Source organism: Clinocottus analis, unplaced genomic scaffold (assembly GCF_023055335.1).
Source record: "Clinocottus analis isolate CAN_PGR_092001 unplaced genomic scaffold, fCliAna1.0.p SCAF_17, whole genome shotgun sequence".
Taxonomy (NCBI): Eukaryota; Metazoa; Chordata; class Actinopteri; order Perciformes; family Cottidae; genus Clinocottus; species Clinocottus analis.
Genome location: NW_027175898.1, coordinates 13,199,616 through 13,220,681, shown reverse-complemented (window position 1 = coordinate 13,220,681; position 21,066 = coordinate 13,199,616). Strand labels below are relative to the sequence as shown.

Genomic DNA, 21,066 nt, shown 5'->3' with positions numbered 1-21,066 from the left:
AAACCGCCGTGCATTCCTGTTGGGCCACTTTGGGGTTTTGATTAAACAAGAATGTAAACCGCAGCAACAAAACAATCCTCTTTGCAGATAATATATGACTGACAGCGTGATACACACATGCAGTGATCCTCAGCTGCCACCAGGGGGCGACGCGGCTTTTAAACACGTCTGATGTTCATCTTTTCCTTCCAGCTGTTTCATAATTGAGTCACAGCCGCAAACTGAGTCACCTGAGTTACAGAATACACACGACACGCGCGACACACACAAGTGAGCGCCCGCGCGCGTGTGCGTGTGTGTGTCCGCGTGTATGTGCGTGTATGTATGTATGTATGTTTGTGTGTGTGTGTGTGTGAGTTTGTGTGCATGTGTGTGTGTGTGTGTCTGCGTGTGTGTGTGTGTGTGTGTGTGTGTGCGTGTGTGAGTCTGTGTGTTTGTGTATGTGTGTGTGTGTGTGTGTCTGCGTGTGTGTGTGTGCGTGTGTGTGCGTGTGTGTGTGTGTGTGTGTGTGTGTGTGTGTGTGTGTGTGTGTGTGTGTGTGTTAACGTGAGCGCGTTGCATTCCAAGTGAGAAAGTGGGTCACAAAAGAAAGCATTGAGCCCCAGAGTGCACGCGGTCGGTCCCCTCCATGTTTTCCCTCCATGGCTCCGCAGACTGATCTTTGAACCTCAGCTGCCTCCGCTCGTCCCGTCAGCGGATCCTCGGAGCTCATCACGACCTGCTGCTGCTGCCTCAACACAACTCACTCAGACTGCAGGAGACCCGCTAACTCTGTCTGCTCCGACTGTAACATGGATCTGATCCTGGACCGAGAACAAACTCCACGGATTTCTTGATTTTTTTCTTCTTCTTCTTCTTTTTTTCTCTCAGTAAAATGCGTTCAGAGCAGCAGAAGTAGCGGATTTATTTACTGGAGGAAACAGCAGACAAAAAAACAACAACAGCCATGTTTAAGTTAATATGTTTAATTACGAGCTTTGTAGTTTGTATTCCGACGTCTCAGAGTATAAATATGACTGACGCGCTTGGGAAAGTATTTCTAGAGAACATTTTACGCTATTATGGTGAAAATCAATCGATCTCTATGGAGAATCTGGATAATTTACTGCTGGTAATCTCAGACAGAAAATCTCAGGCATTAACTGAAGGGAATCCACTGGCAGGCCAGGAGGTGAGCACATCGATGTTCAACTATGATCATTTACGCAACATACTGAATGGAAATGAGCTTATTATTGATTTATAATGGCGTGAAACTGACTTTGTAAATAGAAAAAAACTTAACTCAGATGTTATCACATTATTATATGTAATTAGTTGTCTTTATAAAGTAATTAACCTGTTATTAAATGCCGGAGACATTCTGTCTAATATTTAATCTGACTGTTATCTGTTGGCATGTGCAGTTATATGATTAGGTTGAACATCATCATTTTTTCTATTATTTTAGTTTTATTGATAGTTTTTACAGTTTTACGCTTTTACATTTTCAATTTTCTTTTCTTTTATTAATTCTTCTATGAGCGGTGTTATACCAAGTAAACATATTTATCATTAAAAGATTATTATTGTTTTTTTCAAACTTTATTAATGCATTTCATAATGCAATAATTAACAAAACATGTTTCTTCATTGAATTGGGATCTTTAATATTACACTTATGTAACTGTGTACAAGTCTTTTAGTAGTGTTTTACCTCGGCTCTACTCTTTTCTACTTTATAATAGCATAAGGATAACTTCATAATGTCATTCATGAATCCTCAAAACAAAACTTACGCATGTTTAATACACAAGGATGAAAAATACATTTAAAAAAAAAAACAGATGCAAGAAAAAGAAGCATTACAATCAAAACAGGAAGGATTTTAGGGACACAATAGGGATTTAAAAACAATTTTAAAAAAAAAGTATTTTAATGTTGTCTTTCTGCCCCTCAGTGTCCCTCAGCGGAGCAGATCTTGTCCCACTTCGGGCTCAGTAATGTCAGTCAGCTGACTGTGGGACATCTGGGGAGGATCTGCCCCGCCGTGTTGACCCAGGTGCTGCTGCCCTCCTGCCCCCACGTCGACTCCAAAGCGCCGCTGCCCCTCGACTACTCTGGTGAGTTGCTTCATCGCAACGCAGCTTTATTTGTCGAGACCCCCGCCACTCAGATAATTCACAGTTCACCAGGGTTTGTTGCCTTGAATCTGGCCGAGGTGATCTCTCGGTCACAGAGGATGGAGGGTCCTCCTGGAGGACAGCGGTGCCTTTTTATTTCCTTTTTTGTTTGTTTGTGAACCCTAAAAAAACAAGAGGATGTGAATCTGAACACTGATTGGCTGAAGTTTCATCTGAAGCAAAGTTTAATCAGAGCTTCTTCTCTTTTCTCTGTCTCTTATCTTCCCTCTCTTTTCATTGAGAGATAATGAAAAACTATCGATTAAACCTATGACACAAAGAACAACTTTTTTTTAGACTTTTTTAGACTCAACAGACAGGAAACAATATAATTAGATAGTATTTAGATTATCATTACATTTTACTCACATTATTGAAACCCATTAAGTCGCTTTTGGACCACAAAAAGTCAATAAACTAAACTAACTATGGGAATAAAAGAAATATGGTGCTTTCCGGGTCTTGTTTTAAAAAAAATGAGTCACAGTTCTTGTTATAGAGTTTGTATAAATGGCTGCTCGACCCACCTGCAGCATGAGCAACGTTGTTTCTGTAGATTTTGAACGGACCCCTGAGGAACACCCTTGAAGGGAGGTGACACTCAGCTTTCACAGATCCTACACGGCCAGTAAAATAACTGTGAACATGCCGGATCACCCTGTGACAGGAGCCACAGCCTTGAGCCCATCGATCAGTCGACATGGTCCACAGAATGAAAGGCCGAGTCAACAAACACTGTCACACTGCACTCTTTTCAATCCATGGCACATACGTACGCGCACATTACACAACAGGAAGTAGTATGAGAGATGTTGTTATAGCTTAGTTCAGTGGTGGAATAATCACGTACGGTACTTGTACTTTACTTGAGTGTATCCATTGTATGATACTTTACAGTATCTGGATCTTACTACTGGTTTAGTTCCTGCTAATCCTCTCTATTGTCAACCCATCAATGTTGAAGTCCTCTTTGTTTCCGAGTAAATGAAAACGTTAGCGACTGGACGTGTTCGGTCGGCTTATTGGAGCCTCATGTTTGAATCTGGATCTTCCGTCTGAGGTCATCTCTCTTTCTCTCTGTAACTTTGCTCCACTCATGACTTTCAAAGTCAAGTCTAGTCCATTTTTGTTGATATAGACCATGCAGATATCACACATGTGTCTCAGGGTCTTCACAATCTGTACAGCATTCAAGAGACTGTGTCACCTTTGACCTTCGCTGAAGATAAAGTAGTAAAACTAAATAAAGGTGCACGCCGTGTCCTGGATTGACTCACAGAGCCGCTGACCTCTCGGATTCGAGCGCCACCTCCTCGGTGCTGTTGACAGTTACAACCAACTGTGACTGTTCAGTGTGTTGTTCGTGAAGCATGCTGTTTCTTCTCTCCTCTGCAAATAAATAGTTTTGCGTCTTTAGTTGAATTAAAATGTCTGTTTGGTAACTCGGCTGTAATGCACATTAAAAAGATATCGGTTGACCAAATAATGAAAAATAATATGACAAAAAGAGAAACTTTAAAAAACGGGCTATGTGGTTGTAGATGAATTTAGTGATGTTGTAATCTTGCTCACTGTCTTCTAAGATAATTTAACAATCATTGTTCTGGTTCCCATGCTGTGACAGAGAGCTGCAGGGTGATGAGGTCAAGCCAGATGTTTGCATAGCACTGGGAAGGGCAATGGTTTTTTTTCATTAGATACTCAATTCCTCTACAGTCTTTCAAATCTTCTCCTTTTGTTCTTTTAAACACGTTCTTGAGAAACAAAAGCCCCCTTGAAACCTTTGAAACTGTATTGAACACCATAAGTAATATACAAGTGAAATATACGGTTTGGGACATGATAAAATTAAAATGTCACAGATGTGCGCAAATGTGCCCCAATGCAAATTTTGGAGTCCTCGTCTGAATTTTCTCTGTACTAAATCCTCTCTCACGTTGTTCTGCTTCATTTGATCAAAGTCAACCTTTGCAGAGAAAATGTTCACGAATGATCATCCTGAAAGTGTTTTTCTTCTTGGCCGACCTGAAACGTTTTCTTTTTCCTCTGTGTGTTATCTTCATTGTCTCTTAATATATAGACTTATATTTACACATCTGAACAAAATATCACGTTTACCCTTTTATTATAAAAAAAAAAGTAATATTGAAATAGCCCGAGTGGTTGCAGAGAAACACCCTTTTTAGTTTGTTGTGCCATTTTCCAGGAAAGGGCAGTTTTTAAAAGGTTAAAGTGACATATAACCAACTCAAGCAGCCGCAACAACAACTGTTTTAATGATGAAGAAAAGAACATTTACGACATTTAGCTCATTAAATAAGGGAAAAAAAGAGCTAAAAAAAGAACAGAAACTTCCCAAACAGGACTCAAAAGACACCACAATAACAAGCCGAACGCAATAAAAATCACCACAAAAATTGTTCTGTTAATCCTTCTTTTGTGCCCTGACAGTGTGGGGTTATGGCTTTCTGGCCGTCACGATAATCAACCTGGCGTCTCTGCTCGGCCTCTTCCTGATCCCCTTCACCAAGAAGGCTTATTTCCCCAAAGTGCTGACCTACTTCATCGGCCTCGCCATCGGGACGCTCTTCTCCAACGCCGTGCTCCAGCTCATACCGGAGGTTTGTGAGTCGTGAAGCGGCCGACGTGCGTTCACGTTCTGAGGGTGTTTTTAGCTCTTCAAAAAGAAAGGTTTCCTTTTCTAACACGCCGCTAACATTCTCCTGTTAATCCACAGGCTCTGGGGTTTGATCCCAAGTCGGATAACTACGTGGAGAATGCAGTTGGAATATTTGGAGGGTTTTATCTCTTGTTCTTCGTGGAGAAGATACTGAAAATGTCTCTCCGGGTTGACGTTGAGGTAAGATATCAGTGCGGTGAGGGAGTTTACTGCGTTCAATAGATTCAAAGCACTTTTCTTTTATTGCAGAGATATTCTTTTTCTGAAGTTTTACAACTGCCACTGAATTTATGAGCAAAATAGGCTGCTAATGAGGGCAATTACCGGTACGCTTTATGGCTGTCATGTACATTATTTCTGCCTCTGGTTTCTGTAAATCATTCTGGATCATGAACACAAGGGTCACAGATTGTGACCTTCAACAAATCAAAGATGTGTACGACTGCACAGCTTCTGTATTATTGACTTTAAACTAACAGAGCTTTTAAAAAACGAGAAAACATGACGCTAAAAAAAAATGTATTGGTAAAAGAATCCATGAGAATTGAAATGTTAGAATGAAGATGAACGGGACGATATTTTGGGAAATATGCTCTACTTTTAACATGACGTTAAGTCGATTAGCAGTAGTAGCTTTGAATCTTTACTGTAAATATTTGCAGCCAGCGTGTGTTTGACATATTTGTATCAAGTACTGCAGACTTAAACATTTTGATTATCCTCTCAGTTGATGAAACATTCACGAGGTTCCTCTCTGTTTATCATCGGCTGACTCAATGTTCAACTCTCCCGCATGTCTGACTTTGCGTTGTCTCGGGCGTCCTCAGCATGGCCACAGCCACTTCGCTCCTGCCGAGCGGCCTCAAGAAAACTCCCTCCACAACGGAGACTTAGTGGAGAAAAAGGACTCCATCGTTCTGACCAACATCAACACCATCCCCACAGACAAGAGCAGCCCCAACCCGGAGGTGACGGTAGCTTCTCAGGTACCAGAGGTCGCTCTCCTGGCTGAATTGAACCGTACAGATGTTGGAATTGTACTTTTATTTTCAGCCTCTTCGCATTGATCAACCCTGTGTGCACACATGTCAGCCAACACGGCAATCACCCTTGTACTCAAATCATGGTTTATCTAGTGAGTAGTCTTAAAGATAAGCTAATAAAAACAGTGAGTCCTCTTAAGTCATTGTGTGCGTGATAGAGATTTGGCTCTCTATCACAGAAGCACCTGACTTGACGCATCATGGACTATAAATGCAGGATCGTATTAAAAGTGTCTTATCTGCCGTGTCAACGCGACTTACATGCAGAGATTTAAATGTTGGCAACGGGACCAGTATTAAAGAATATGTCCTTGTCCTGGTTTACCTGCAAGCTCAGATGTTTAGTTTTGACTTGAGAGTAATTTATTGAGCTGTTATCAGTGACACGAGGCGATTAGCGCCGCCGTTAATGTTTAACGGTGAAATCTCTCGTGTCATGTGGAGGAGTCTCGCTTGGAAGGGATCAAAATACTCAACAAACAGACCGGTGCCAGTGTCACAGAGGGATGAAGGCTTTGGATCCTTCCTTCTCCTGGTAAATGCTGAAATTGTCTGACTTGAGCACAAAGACTCCTTGTTTGGCTGAGGCCAATAAAAGGGCTGTTTTGTCAATGCCGCCTGTCTTCAACCAAGACCCAGAGGCTGTGTTTATGCCCGCCTGCTCTCCGGTTTCTCATTAAAAACACTTGTGCCCTTCTGTTTGTAACTGATAAGATCAGATGTGAAATGCAGAACATTCATATGGGGGAAATATTTCCTGCAGTTTGATTAATTAGTATCTGTTACATTCTGTGGATCCAAGACCGACACGTTTTGTTGTTTAAACTTTAAAGACTTTACAGAAGTTTGATTACATTGCAGCAGATTTCAGCGACAGCAACGTGACATTCGTAGTTTGTCGGCCGGTTTAACAGATTATTGAAAGTATTTCCAAGTTAGTAATGATTAATTACTTACTTAAAAAGTACTACAAAGAAACGGTCCAAAAAAACTGTAAAGAAAAAAATAATCCACATTGAAAATGTTTTTAAAAAAAAGACAATAAATCCTATCATAACTTGATAGTGCTTTATTGTAAAAGGCTCGTTCGAGATGAGCCAGTTGATTCCCTGACAAGTTCATTCAGCAATAGTAAAGTGATCCGCTAAGTAAGACACAATTGTTGTTTTTAATCTACATATCTTAGTAATATCAATGATGAAATGCCGGAAAGGAGACATATTATGAAACTTTTCAGGTTTATACTTGAAAAACACTACCAAATCAAATATTTACTGATCTAGGGTTCTCAAAAAAAGATGCTGTGGGTTGTGTTTATCTCACAGTTTGTAAGAAGTCTGGCACTCCAGGTACAGATCATTCACAAGCTGATCAGACGCCAAAAGCTACATTTTCAACTTTGTCCTCAGATTTCTGGCTGATTTGAACTTTGGGTTTTCTTTTTGCGCCTCGCTGAATCCACTAAAGTCATTGTTTGCATATGCCTCTACTTTGGTGCGATCAATGGGCCTTCAACCCGTCTGGTCTCTCTTCCAGAGCGCCAAGGGGCCGAGTGTGATGTGCCACTGGCTGCGTGGGAAAAACATCTCCAGCATCAAGACGGTGGCGTGGATGATCACGCTGAGCGACGCGGTGCACAACTTCATCGACGGTCTGGCGATCGGCGCCTCGTTCACCGTGTCGGTTCTGACGGGGTTCAGCACGTCCACCGCCATCGTGTGTGAGGAGTTCCCCCACGAGCTGGGTGAGTGAGTCTCTGACCCGGATCAAGCCCATCAGTCACTACGAGCATGTGCCGTCCAACATGGCTCCGATCTGAAGAGGTTTATTTGGGGATTCTGGTGGAGATTCAAAAAGTTCCCAAAGATTCCCAATATTTCAGGCTGAATTTGGGCAAATGTGTCTCCAAGACATCTATATATCTACATTTGAATGGCATAAGATAAGATAAGATAATCCTTTATTAGTCCCTCAGGGGGGGAAATTACAAGATTACAGTAGCATTGCTCACAGTAATAAGTAATAAGATAAAGGAAACAAGTAATATAAATAAACAGTAGAACGGTAATAAACAGATTAAAGATTTAAGAAAAAAAAATATAGCCGTAAAAAAAGAATATTAAATTTACAGATGGAATAAAATATACAGAAGGAATAAAAATATACAGATGGAATAAAAAAATGTACAGATGGAAGAAAGAATTGTATAAAGTACTGAAAAGTCAGTACTTCATCAGTTTAAACATGACATATCACCAGTGAAGCTGGATCAAAATGCATTGCTTTTAAAATAATGCTCCAACTGTCTGTGTGCTGGGTTAACATTTTGGTGTTTTGTTTCTGTCTTCAGGTGACTTTGTTATCCTGCTGAATGCCGGTATGACCATCCCACAAGCCATTTTCTTCAACCTGCTGTCAGCACTGTCGTGTTACGTCGGTCTTGTGTTTGGCATCCTGCTCGGAAGCAACTTTGCTCCCAATGCAATCTTCGCCATCGCAGGAGGAATGTTCCTGTACATTGCACTGGCAGACATGGTGAGTTAGATTACACGACCGCAGGAACATCTACACGCGAAAGATTGCTGGTAAATGTTTTACTTTCATCTTTACAACTCTGGTCTTCTGTTCGTATTAGTTCATGTTAATTAATATATTTGTTATTGTCATTAGATTCAATGAAAAGACCAAAATAAGCAATGCCAGTCTGTCTCTTAAGACTTTTTGACTTCCCCACTGTCTCAGTGACACTCATCCCAAAGTCCATTGATCCTTACTGAAGATGTAAATCTTTAAAGCTGCTGTAATAAATATATTTACTGTAACAATGGATCAAATGACTCTTTTCTCTGGTTTCCAGTTTGTATGGGAACTAAATTATACTTCTAGCAACACAAATACACCAATACACACTTCTTGTTTCTGTACTTCCCATTATGTGGACTGTTAAACAATAATGGCATTGTATCTTTGATATCTGATTGTTTTTCTTCATCTCAGTTTCCAGAGATGGACAACATATTAAAAGAACAGAAGCGGACTTCCACCAAGATCATCTTCTTCGTGATCCAGAACGCAGGGCTGCTCACCGGGTTCGCCATCATACTGCTGATCACCATGTTTGCTGGAGAGATCAACCTGGGATAGAAAGGCCAGGGACAAAAACTGGAAAGCAAAATATATTTTCTAAATGAGCTGCTTCTGTTTCTGCTCACACGGCTGGGCGGGAAGGTGAATGAATGTTTTGTACAAACAAAACCAAAATGTTTAAAGGAAAAATAATGCTTTTATCTATTTTTGACAATTAAGTTAGTGGAAAGTTTGCACCATTAAAAAGGGAAAATCTTTACAATCATCTGATGTATGAACTCTAATCAAGTTGTGTTTTTCAGGAGACAATAAATTATTTTTTCAGTCTTCATGTTGTGTGAAATATCTCACATTTATTGTAACTATAAGCTTTGTTTTGTGACTACATAGTTGTTGTTTTGTCTTTTAGCAGTGTTTTACCTCTGGTTTTGTGATGTCTGTGACCGTAAGTGTTTTTTTTATTATATTCTTGAATGTAGTTTGTATTTTTATGTCGAATTTGGTAAAGCTGTCCTATAAGGCGAAATGTAACAAAAACCACCATCACCAGTTTAAATGACTCGGTTCAAAGTACTTGAACCTGGTTGATGAGCGGTTGCAAGTAGATCTTGGTTTGTATTAAAGGATCATAAGGTAAACAATGCTGCAGCGTTGCACGCATGAAAATAAATGACCGTCTATTCCTGGTGTTACGGTATGGTGGTCTACAGTGGTTAAGATAGCACAAAAAGTATTCAAAAGTAATTTCCCAATATCACAATATTCAAACAGCTATAAAAACAGATCCTTCAATTTGTAAAATACAATTACAACTCAATCTTGTTAAGACCTCTGCTATGCACATGTACATGGCCATGAGATTTTACTGTACAGTTTTGGAGAAAATTGACTTCAAAGTCAGCTTCTTTGACATAATGATATTCATAATGTCCCACTTTCCAATATTCAAACAGCTGACTTTGAAGTCACTTTTTTCCAAAACTATACAGTAAAATCTAAAGGCCATATACATGGACATAGCTGGGGTCAGTCGGAACAAGACTGCGTTGTAATTTTACTTGCATTCAGAATTGCAATTGAGGCTCTCGGCGGATGTGGGCTCACTTGACCGCAGTGAGGGTCTGCGATGCCGATACGTAATATAAACAGGAAGTGGAGCGAGCTGAGTTTAGGGACACCGTAAAGCTCGTAATTATCTAAACCTTGAGAAAAAATAATGAGCATCACATCGCTTTAACCTACTTCTGAATCAGCGTATGTATAAATTAAGAATGTATGTTTGATAGAGACTGGAGCTTTGACAATATTTAACGATAAAACAATCTTATGGAAAATGGACGGAGTTTTAAATAACGAGAGTTCCATACTGGACTGACGTTTGATTTTCCCATTCTGCAGACAGTCCCTGAATACATCAAATCCGAGGTCGAAGGGGAATAAGAGACAAACGAAACGAAACGTTACTGACTTCTGCAAACTTTGCTCGCTTCAGCGTCTCTCTCTCTCTCTTCACACGCGTGCGCTCATCTTACATAGATCCCGCTGGCACAACGTATTAAATAAAACACGGTACGTTGTGTTTATTTACTTTTGTTTATCAATATCCAATCTGCGGCAGCTTTGGGAAGCTAGCTCCCGTTAGCTGCCTGTTAATCAGTGGATTTAGGGTTAGTGTTTGTCGTCTTTGGGTCCTCTTTGATTCTTACTACGTTCGTTTTTGTGCTAAAAATATTGATTTTGTTTATTGTTGCTGGACTACGTCATGACATTGTTTAATATCGAGCAAAGTTGGCGTCACTGACTTCACCATGGCTTTTTGTTAGGAACAGTTCTAACGTCAACTGGCTCACGTTACGTTTGAGGGTCATTGACTGCTCAGCATCCAGACTTAACGTTAGGCAATGATTAATATTCGTTTTTATTGATTAGCTTGGTTAACGAGTTTGTCACACTCCGTTAAGAGTACAAACCATGCATTATTAAAACCACACACAAAGTCAGTATAAATGAACAGTATCACAGTTTTTTACAACAATAATGCCCTTTTCGGAAAATAGGTCGTTTTCAGACTCTTTGAATATGAATGTATTACACATTATTATCGATATTGTATTTGTGGTATACCCACTCCACGTGCTATTGTTTTTTTTCAAACAGATCGATATCAATATTCATAAAATTACAGTACTTCTCAGCTCTACTTTTGTAGGGTATGTAGGTTATTGTTTGTTTGCCACCTCTGATACATACATTACAAGCTACCAGAGCCCAAAGCGATATCTTCAAGTTTTCTTTCAAGTAGTTAATTTCAAACTATTTGCTTCACCACACTGTGATGCTTAAAAGACACAACACTAAATGACAAAGGAATTAATAGATGATTACAAACAGATTTATTTAGTTGTCTTTAGTATTTTGCCACGGCTCACATTTTGACCTCCTGTTTCTTTTTCTTTTTTTTTTTAAAGCAGGACTGAGCCATGGCCGGTATTCAGATCCGGCGGTATCTGGACGCTGACGCCGATGCTGTGAAGGAGATCTTTACCATGGGGATAAGCGAGCACGTGCCTTCGTCCTTCATGCACCTCCTGAAACAGCCGCCGACCCAAATGGTGCTCATGTGCGTCTTCTGTGCTCTCATGACCAGCTCCAAGTCCTTCCTGCTACCCATCCTCGCCGTCACCCTCCTCTTGGCTGGGGTCAGGCAGTTTGTCGTCTACATATTCAACCGTTACATTGACACCTCCTTCAGGCAGGACCTCAACGACATCAGCGGAACCTACATGAAGAAGAAGGACTCGTGTTTTTGGGTAGCAGAGGTTGAAGGCCAGGTGGTCGGCATTGTGGCCTGCCTTCCTAATGAGAATGAGCCAGCGTGCTTGGAGTTGAAACGCATGTCTGTACTCCGCAGTCACCGCGGGATGGGCATCGCTAAGACCCTTTGTCAGACAGTAGCTGGCTTTACCCGCGACAGAGGTTATGCAGCGGTCATCCTGTACACGTCTGTGGTGCAGACAGATGCTCAGAAGCTGTACGAGCACATGGGCTTCAAGAAGATAAGAGAGTTCGTTGTTCCAGAGCTGGCTGCCAAAATCTCAAACTTCACTCTGATTGAATACAGACTTGATTTACAGAAAGAAGGGAAAAGTGACTGAGTGTGAGACACACAAGGACTGTGACATTTTGCAGTGACGATACCGTCCATTCTCCCAGTGTCTATGCTAATGCTTTCCCAGCATGCATCACGACAGGTCAGGCGACACAGTACCCACATGAGGGACTGTTTACTCCACACATAGGCAGTAAAAAGGCCAGTTCTGTTTCCCCTCATTACAAATGCACACAAAACAGATTGATCATTTTTATTATTCTTAGTTGATAGGCATATCTGTTTCGACTCAAACTCATTTAATTATTTAATTACACGTAGAATAAGCAAATAGATATGAACATGCTCTTACGATTTCCTAGCATCTGTTTACTTTGTATTACCACTAGGGATGCACCGATCGTTTCTTGATACTGAATTAATATCGACCATGACACTGGTCTAACTAAGGGGATCATGGCATGACCAATCCACATAAAACACAGTTTTGTAACAATTAGATTTATTCAATCATGGCCAACACCAATTTAAGTGCCAGATTAATCCCTCATGTTCTGATTTTACCTGGCATTAAAATGATTTGACTACATTTTACAAAGTGAGGTCTACAGATTTTTAATTTGGAGAATAAGAGAGCAGTGGTATTTGATTTTATATCATAATCAGGAGTTAACAAGGGAGAGAAGGTGGGACTGGTGCATCCCTAGTCCTGCTATTGTCCTGTGGTCAGTTTACCAACGCCATGTCCTGAGATGACGTTTCAGTACAAATTAGATGGTTGTGAATCTGTGAACACTAAAGTGCTTGAGATAGTTTGGAAGCTGCAGGTCTGATTTTTAATGCTTTTTATATCAGCCCAAAAAAACGGACAGCCCGTCCCTGTGCTGCTCTCAACTTTGAGGTTTTGCAATACACTTAATCCACCAAGGTATACAAGTATTGCCCCTGACATATTTGATAAGCATGTGTTATTTATACTTCACCTTTTCAACTAAAAATACCCATTCTTTCACTTCCCCCTTTTCTGCTAATGAGATGTGTTGTATCGCTCCAGAGCAATCTCACCAGTTGTGATTTGTTCATACCAGGAATAGAAATGTGCTCGAGGGAACTGTTTTCCAGGTGCTCACTCTGAAACAAAGCCCGACAGCTTTACTTTTTCCTGTCAACCACATTTGCTCTGCTGGAGGCCGAAAAGAGAGTCTGGCACCTGTTCAGCCAAACAGGAAGAACAAGTCTCTGATTTATGCGAGCTTGAGGAAGGTTGTGGCCACGGGGGGCGAGGATCCTGCCGGGAACTGAACCACATTTTGATGGGTTCGGGCAATACTGAAGTTCTGCCCCAGGCTTTGTTTTGCATCCAGGATGCGACATGATCACAAGCTAGGAAGTTGTCAGATTGTTTTATTTTTGTTTCAGATCAAACTCGTAATTTAAATCAGGATTCAATCTGTTTGTTTTTGGATTAATGGTCCACACGGATAAATGTGTCTACCAGGTTATAAAGTAAAACACAGGACTCACACACAAAATAATACAATACAGAAAATGTATAGAAATATGTAGACCATTTTCTAAAAGCCTCACAGACCAACATACATGGAATAAATGTGGATGCACAAGCAATTTAGTTGAAGGATCTTTTCATTTCCACAGTTTTCATGTTCATTCTCAAATTGTTTTGTCTTTTACTTCATTTAAATGTTTTGTTTTTATGGAGAAATATATACATGTGTATTGTCCATGTACATTTCCCTTGTTGTCTTCATCAATCCATTGTATTATTCTGTATTTATTTCTAATTATTTTATAGAACATAATATATCAAAGTTAATGTAACACTAATAGTTGCCCTTGCTTGCAGTTTAAACACATGACAAAAGAGAAACATGACTTTTTTCACTGGTATTATGTACAAAATGTTTTATTAAATAATTATTCACACGACATTATCCATCTGTGTTTAAACCTTGTCAGCTTACTTGACAGTGTAAGTACAGTATTTTATTACACTGTTAAAAATAAAACTTCAGCGGGCTGCTGTCGGTGTGAAGCGGGCCTCGTCAGGCAGCAGCTCGGACACCTCAGGACGGATGTGTCCGGTCAGACCTCCACGGATGGATGTAGCCGGTCGGGGGGGGACGAAGCTGAGCCGTTAGCCGGATTTTAGGACACAAAAGGGTACGATTCAACACTCGCATGTCGTCAATGATCAATGGGCAATGAATCCAAAACGCACATACACCTGTTTAGAAATGTGACACGTGTGTGTCGTGTTAATTTACTCGATATTTTTTTTGGGGGGGGTTGAGAAAGCCAGCAGAAGCTAACAGCTCCTCTTGCTAGCAGCTGGCCAGGGAGTGTCCCAACTGACACCTGACAGCGACTAACATGCGCCATAAAAGGGAGGATTTTAATCACCGGGCACAGCCGTCAAAACACACAATTTGCATATTTAAATAGCTCAATAGAGGATATTATTACACATATGTATTACACACATTTAATGATTAATGCCGGTCAATTATTGAGGCTGTGTGGATCCCGATGGGCAGCTCTAATTGGGATTATTCAGGCTTTGTTCTCGTTTGGATTAGTTCAACTAAAATCCAGATTGGTTTTCCTCGTTTCTTATCCAATTATGGTTAATCTTTTGGGATAATGGCACGTGAGGGTGCAGCCACACCCATGCTGTGAATTACTATAAATGCCACCAGACATGACCGGCAGATTAACATCTATATATCTATTTTTTTTTTGGGGGGGGGGGGGATTATAAATTGCTAATAATGAACAATAAATGACTGAAACATCATCAATTTATTTGGTGAGTGAGGCTCTTTAGGTTATCTACAGAGCTGTAGTCTCACTAGATGGCACCAGATTACAGATTCAGCTCTTTTGGACGTTTTTATTTACATTTTCTCAGGATTTGTTTTAACATCCTGTTAAAGTTGAGCACATTCATTATAATTTGATACACATTGGCGTGAAGTGCAGGAAGAAACTGGCTGCGTCCTTGTTTTTCTATGGATGACCTATTTTTCCTGTCTGCATGATGGTGTTGAGATCAGACTGAATATCATTAGCATGCAGGTGGTGGAGAGGAAGCTTAGTCGCAGAGCTGTTTATTATATTATATTCCTGTATTGGCAATTCATCTACACATTAATGTGTCAGCTTATTAATCATAGAAAAAAAGAAAATGTAAAAAATAAAGTACAACTCATGTGATGTCTTCACATTGCTTTTGTGACTGACAAACAATTATTACCAGATATTTTATTTACAATAATCTAGAATATAATTATAAAAAGCAGCAAACTTCCTCATTTGAGTGAATGTTTTCTGACTTAATATTCAAGAAAAGGAATTTGTAATACTTTTGTTTTATATAATTTTTTGATAAAATAAAATGCTAAATGTGTTTTACGTGGGCTACATAGTTATAGCCTACTGACACAATTAGTCAATGAATCAATTAGTTGATTAACAGCAAAATTAATCCTCAACAATTTAGACAATTTGTTCATTTTTTTAAAGCTAAAATGTAAAGAAAATGTCATTGCACCTACCAAATGTCAATATTAGTTATTTCCTTTCAGTGTAAACTTAATGAACTTAATATCTTTCGGTTTCAGTCAAAACAAGTCTTTTGTCATCTTAGGTTCTGTGAATTGTAACGGACATTTTATTTACTATTAAACTATAAAATATGATCAGTTCATTAAGAATATAACGTTAACAGTCGTTAGTTGCAGCCCTACTTAGTTTGTTAATTGACGAACAAATTTAAACATAAAGATTATGCCATAATTTAGAGAAAAAAGGAACTAATTAACAGTTTGAACCATTTATCAGGAAAAAATGATCTGCTTATTACTCCTTCAGTAGATTTCAGATACATTGAATAGTTAGTTTATCTGACAGTCATATTACGCAAACAATCTGACGACGTCACTTCGAGATCTGGAAGCTAACATTTCAGTATTTATCATTAATTTTCATATCGAATGGACCATCGACTTCATTATAAGAAAATAAAAGACAGATTCAAATCAAATACAAAAACTTAACTCTCTGTTTTGGAATTCTTTACCTTGATGACACACTGATGATACCTTGATGACACAGCAGTTTGCATATCAGCCCGTGATTCAGCCTCCAGGACGTAGACGTGCTCATCTTTACCTTGTTTGGAGGCGTTAATTCGTCCCTCCTGGACCTGCAGACTGGCAGAGGTGCAGTGTGGTCATGTTGCGTCACCTCTGTTCCTGCAGCCTTCCTGTGTTTTGGGTCTAAAAAAGGCTCCCGGCTGCAGACGGCGTCTGACTGAGCTGATAACGCCTCTTTCTCTGCTATTGTCCTCCTTTTTCTTTTAAGGAGGCAGTTCTTTGATTATTTTTTTTTGCCGGTCTACTGGTGGTCTTCTTATTAAGGGGAATAAAGGGCTCCCCCTTTCTCCTCTACCTCCTACAAAACCTCAACACCCCCGTCTTTTAGTGCTGCCTTCGTCATTTGCATAAAAGGGTGCAAAGAGACTGCAGAGGTTCTTTTAAAAAAAACAAAAAAACTCTCTAAACATCCTCAACTGTGTATAACTCCCGCATCTGAAATCTTGAGCTAAATTTAGCATTTTCAAGTTTTCAAAACTTTATATGCCATTTTGGGAGTTTTATTTAGAAGCCACAAACATATCGCCTCAATCAGTACTTCCCTGATGTAGGTTTAGTGCTAATACTGAGCCGACAGGCAGTACAAGTTGTTGTCCTGCTCCATGTTTGGCTGCTGAAGCTTTATGATTGTTGCATTATTCGGTAAAATAAATATCTTCCTGCCTGAAGGCCGAGTCCCACTTTGTTCTGATTCTGAAATGCATACTCTTACAACATCTCTTATCAGCCTCTAAGCTGAAAGCTTTTACACATAAACCCTGCAGCGGTTGCTTTTATTTAGAAAAAAAAGAGATGACAACACAGAAAATAGAAGGGAATGAGAGAAAAAAAAAACCCCGAGCATTGCAGTTAGCTGATAAAAGCTGATAAAGGAGAGTTAATCCTGTGTGACGGGGCCACGGCACCAGGCGGGGCCCGAATGCAATCCGCTGGCTTTTGCTTACAGTGTGCTGCATTACAGCGCATCACCTGGGCCTTTTGTGTTCAACCACAATGAAACAGCATCCGATTGAGTCAAACTGGTTCCCCTTCCCTCCCCGGTTGGAAAATGCTTTCATGCCAGCCTGCGTTTTTGTGTCCTCTTTTGGCAGAAGAAACAAAGTGAAATCCTTCCTGTAGAAATTTGACAGTAATCTGCCTCGCAACGATACATCTGAGCTCTTTAATAATATCCCATTGCTGCATTGATGGCCTTAAAGGCGTTTTTTTATTGACTGATTCATCATTCATAAGTGAAGTGATTAATATGGCATTTTGTGCTTTAATTATTTGTCTTATCGGGACTTTAAATGCTCTTTGATTGAGCATTCCTGTCACTTCAAACCTCTGCATCCTGCCAAATGTAGACATGGGCATACTGCGAGGACTTGCGACGGGAATAATGACTGTCAAGTTTATTTTGAGAAGCTTTTAGGAGGTGTATTTGCAGGCTTTAGGACCCAGTTCCTCAGTCTGGGCCTAAACCACACTCCCTCCTGCAGAAGCCAACGCAGACACTAGCACAGTGCAGTGCTGCCGCTCAGCTGATGCACTCACAGCAGACCGAGCCTTGATGGTTTTACCCCCCCTCGTCTTTGCTCGTCCGCTTTCCTCCGGTCCTTTCATCAGGACGGAGGTGGATCGTCCACCGTCTGCTCCTCAGAAACTTTCTGACGGAGCCTAAAAGCTCCCCGTCGGTTTTTTTTTCTTCCTCTGGCAGCAGCAGAGAGGAGGGACGGGGGACTTTGGAGAGCCGAGGCTGTGCTGGATCAGGAGAGGGATGGTGTGATTCTATTAAGAAAAAGAGAGGAAGAGAGACTCTCCGGGCACAGCATCATCTAACCTCACCCCCCCGCGCCCTACACACCTCTCCTAGACCCCCTTCTGTCTGGCTGACGCGCTCCCCAATAACACTCCTGCAGCCCAGACAGGCGGTCTGGGTGGGGGGCGGTCTGGGAACATGTCACAGACTAGGAGGAACACGTACACCCGGGTGAGTGTGTACAAGGTGTTTATCCATCCCAGTGAGGTGAATGAATGGGCCGGACCGTGCCGTTTAAGTTGGTCCTCATTGTTGCGCCATTGTTTCTGTTCTGTCTACTCAATTTGTTTCACTCTGTCATCGGCTCCGTGTCGATTCCTACTTTTGAATGGAAGGGTTTCTAATCCATTCCCGCGCTTCATTCCTCTGTCTGAATTGTCGCCTCTTTGTTCGGCTCGGATGCCCCTCCGGATTCAAAGACGCCGCTGCGATGCTAAGATTCAGACCTCTGTGACGACTCCGCTCTCTAAAGTAGGAGATGATACGTGACGGTCGGACCATGGGGCCTTTTTTGTTATCATGAGACACTGGACACACAATCCATGAGGAATCTAGGACTTCCTGTTTGTCATCCGTCTCTGAGTCAGGCAGCTTTCCTGTCACCGGGAGAGATGACATCATTCAGACGCTTGTTTCTTTATTGTGATTACACACAAAAAAACACAACTCCTTACTTATCAAGAAGTGATGCTTACTTTGTAATTCAGCCCGCACAACATGGGGACGATCTATTAAAATCGTGTGCATGACAGCGTTTCAGTCATTTACTTTTGTTCAGAGAAAACAAAGCCATACCGTCTGATACCAACGCTGGGTGTCACAATGCTCCACACGAGGCGGTGTCACTGTTTTTTTAATCTTCTTTTAATCATTAACGTCGGCGTACGCTTGCGTGCTTCGAGAGTGGAGTGTCACTAAATAATTCAGCACGTCCTCCTCGGGTCGTCTCTTCCTCCAGCACATAGCAAACAGGTCGGAGCAGCGATGACTGAACAACCCCAAAGGCTTTCGTTACGGACCCTTGGCTGGAGCAAAGCGGCCCATTCGAAACTCCTTTGGTTGAGTTGTTTTGTGACTTTATAGACGCCAGAATTCATAAACCCCAAAGGATGTTTGATTGCAGATTGTTGTCAGGTGCTTGTGAGTCTCGCCAAAGCATCGTAAGCCAAAGATTCATGCCTCCATTATGAATCTGGAGTGATTTTAAATGGATGATGCTGCACAGAACCAGCTCAAACGTATTCTTCCATATTGGTCATGAATTATGAGCTAGGTTAATTAGGCTTTAAGTGATTATGGGAGTTCAGGGTTTGTATAACTGCTTCTGCTGAAAAGTGATGTTCATAAAAGAACAGCAACTGTAAAGTGATGTCTGGTTGTATCTGTCAGTGCTAAAAGTGGAGAAGAACCAGAAGAAGACATGGCCATTTCTTCTCTTCTTGATTTTTTTTGTATTCAGTTGCCAACAAAATGTTTTGGTACATTTAAGATATCTTAGTCGATAAAGAAACCGATATTTTAGCTAGTTATGCCTGAGCAGATAAACAGTGCAGTCTAAGATAAGATAATTATTTATTAGTTGAGGTAGCATTGACAAGATGAGAGTAGAAATAAGTGACAATTTTGGTGCCTCAGTGTTGATATTTCATCAATCTGTTGTTCAGCGGCTGAGGTTGAGAAATGTAAATCATTCAAAATGCCCCATAAGAAGTGACACCATGTTAAAGCTTACGTTTATATGGCACTGAAACAAAACACTCTCTATCTGACCACATTCCAACTTTTACACACTTAGATTAAATGCCTTCAACTTGTACAATATGGCCGGCTGACTGTTAACCGGTCTGCAGGTTAAACCACCACAAATTACAGTTTTATGTATTTTTTACCTCTTCCTATCTAGTGTTCATAATGGCCAAACATTTTGCTGGCTTCAACTGCCAATATCAACACAAAATGAAAGTTCCTTAAAATCCACTATGAAATGCTCACAATTCTTAAAAAAAAAACTAGATAAAGGTTTCTTATCAAAAGTACTTGTTTTTATTATTAAACCAAATATTATTGCAAATTATATGATTACAGGATTTAAAAAAACTAAATGAATTATTTACTAATTAGTTATGACTGTTTTTTCCAAGGTAATACAAGTTATTATTATTATTTTTCAAAGGTCAATCCAGGCCAAAAAGGTGTATTTATAAGTTGTGAACAAGTTAAGCAATGGAGACTAAAGTAGAGTCCGAAATAGAAATGCTTGGATCATAAAACATGATCACAGAAACCTGCTGTGGAAGATTATAATATTTCATATTTCAGAAGACTTTCATGTTGCTGCTGCCCGTCTGTTTTGGTTCAGTGTCCCTAACCTTCTGTAGTGAAACACAAAGACAGTGTGTGTTTACAGTAGCTCAAGGAGAGCGTGTTCTCTCACAGAGTAATAATATCTGCTCCTCTCTGTTCTGCTGAGTCACCATCACTTCTAGGGCATCTCACTGTAAATAGGGTTATGCAGGATTATTTGATTATGAAATATTGCGGCCCGTCTTGAAACGTTTCTCCTGCGTGATTTGGTTTGTTCCCCGCACATCATCGTGTTGCCATGGATTTGTCACAAAAGCTGGAAAATAAGAGCGGTGCTTTTTTTAAGCGTGATTGTGACATTTAGAGAGTGCAAGATGAGACAGAACTGCTTTTTGTTCCCTCCGAAGCTCGTCTCTGTGTGCTGAAAGATCCTGTCTAAGATCCTTTTGATGTGGATGTCTGGAGTCATTATAAGTATCATAACAGTCATACATATAAATGTATGTTCTGCTTGTCTATGACGTATCCGATAAAGCAGTGATTGAACCTTTAGCCAGATCATGAACGCTTTACCTTTCGCTTAAGGGTCATTTCCTCGTGGTTGTGATAATCAAACATTCTTTGGAGGTCATGTTAAATCCCATTTTTAATGTTGAGAGTCAAAGTAGAGATTATATAACAGACGTGGACATCGACACTCCTGCA

General features: G+C 40.4%; 3 protein-coding genes across 11 annotated transcripts in view; all 3 read left to right on the top strand.

Annotated features, from left to right (window-relative positions):
* Positions 1-702: 702 nt before the first annotated feature.
* slc39a8 (solute carrier family 39 member 8) lies at positions 703-9,268 on the top strand. Its single transcript, XM_068580616.1, has 8 exons — positions 703-1,171; positions 1,940-2,102; positions 4,614-4,783; positions 4,900-5,022; positions 5,670-5,828; positions 7,422-7,629; positions 8,236-8,420; positions 8,883-9,268. The coding sequence occupies exons 1-8, from the start codon at positions 947-949 to the stop codon at positions 9,027-9,029; spliced, it is 1,380 nt and encodes a 459-aa protein (XP_068436717.1). The 5' UTR covers positions 703-946; the 3' UTR covers positions 9,030-9,268.
* Positions 9,269-10,403: 1,135 nt separating this feature from the next.
* On the top strand, positions 10,404-14,016 carry LOC137787362 (probable N-acetyltransferase CML1). Of its 4 annotated transcripts, none has more exons than XM_068579716.1 (2): positions 10,404-10,541; positions 11,444-14,016. In XM_068579716.1, the coding sequence occupies exon 2, from the start codon at positions 11,453-11,455 to the stop codon at positions 12,125-12,127; it is 675 nt and encodes a 224-aa protein (XP_068435817.1). In that variant the 5' UTR covers positions 10,404-10,541; positions 11,444-11,452; the 3' UTR covers positions 12,128-14,016. The 4 variants fall into 4 exon arrangements, with proteins under 4 accessions (XP_068435817.1, XP_068435816.1, XP_068435819.1 ...); XM_068579715.1 differs by having other exon boundaries at positions 10,410-10,541; positions 11,441-14,016; XM_068579718.1 differs by lacking the exon at positions 10,404-10,541 and adding an exon at positions 11,163-11,182.
* Positions 14,017-14,164: 148 nt separating this feature from the next.
* dctn1b (dynactin 1b) overlaps positions 14,165-21,066 on the top strand; it is a 32,143-nt gene continuing 25,241 nt past the window's right edge. For 4 of the 6 annotated variants that reach the window (XM_068581171.1, XM_068581169.1, XM_068581168.1 and 1 more), the window contains exon 1: positions 17,834-18,228. In XM_068581171.1, the coding sequence (XP_068437272.1) occupies positions 18,196-18,228 (33 nt within the window). In that variant the 5' untranslated portion in view covers positions 17,834-18,195. Of the gene's footprint in view, positions 14,263-17,832; positions 18,229-21,066 lie in introns of those variants that run through there. The other 2 variants (XM_068581170.1, XM_068581165.1) reach the window with 2 other exon arrangements.

Excerpts from the sequence above, each read along its gene's own strand:
- slc39a8 (XM_068580616.1), top strand. The coding sequence starts at position 947 with ATGTTTAAGTTAATATGTTTAATTACGAGCTTTGTAGTTTGTATTCCG. Across the intron at positions 7,630-8,235 it reads GGAGTTCCCCCACGAGCTGG|GTGACTTTGTTATCCTGCTG; the intron begins GTGAGTGAGTCT and ends TTCTGTCTTCAG. Across the intron at positions 8,421-8,882 it reads ACATTGCACTGGCAGACATG|TTTCCAGAGATGGACAACAT; the intron begins GTGAGTTAGATT and ends TCTTCATCTCAG.
- LOC137787362 (XM_068579716.1), top strand. The coding sequence starts at position 11,453 with ATGGCCGGTATTCAGATCCGGCGGTATCTGGACGCTGACGCCGATGCT.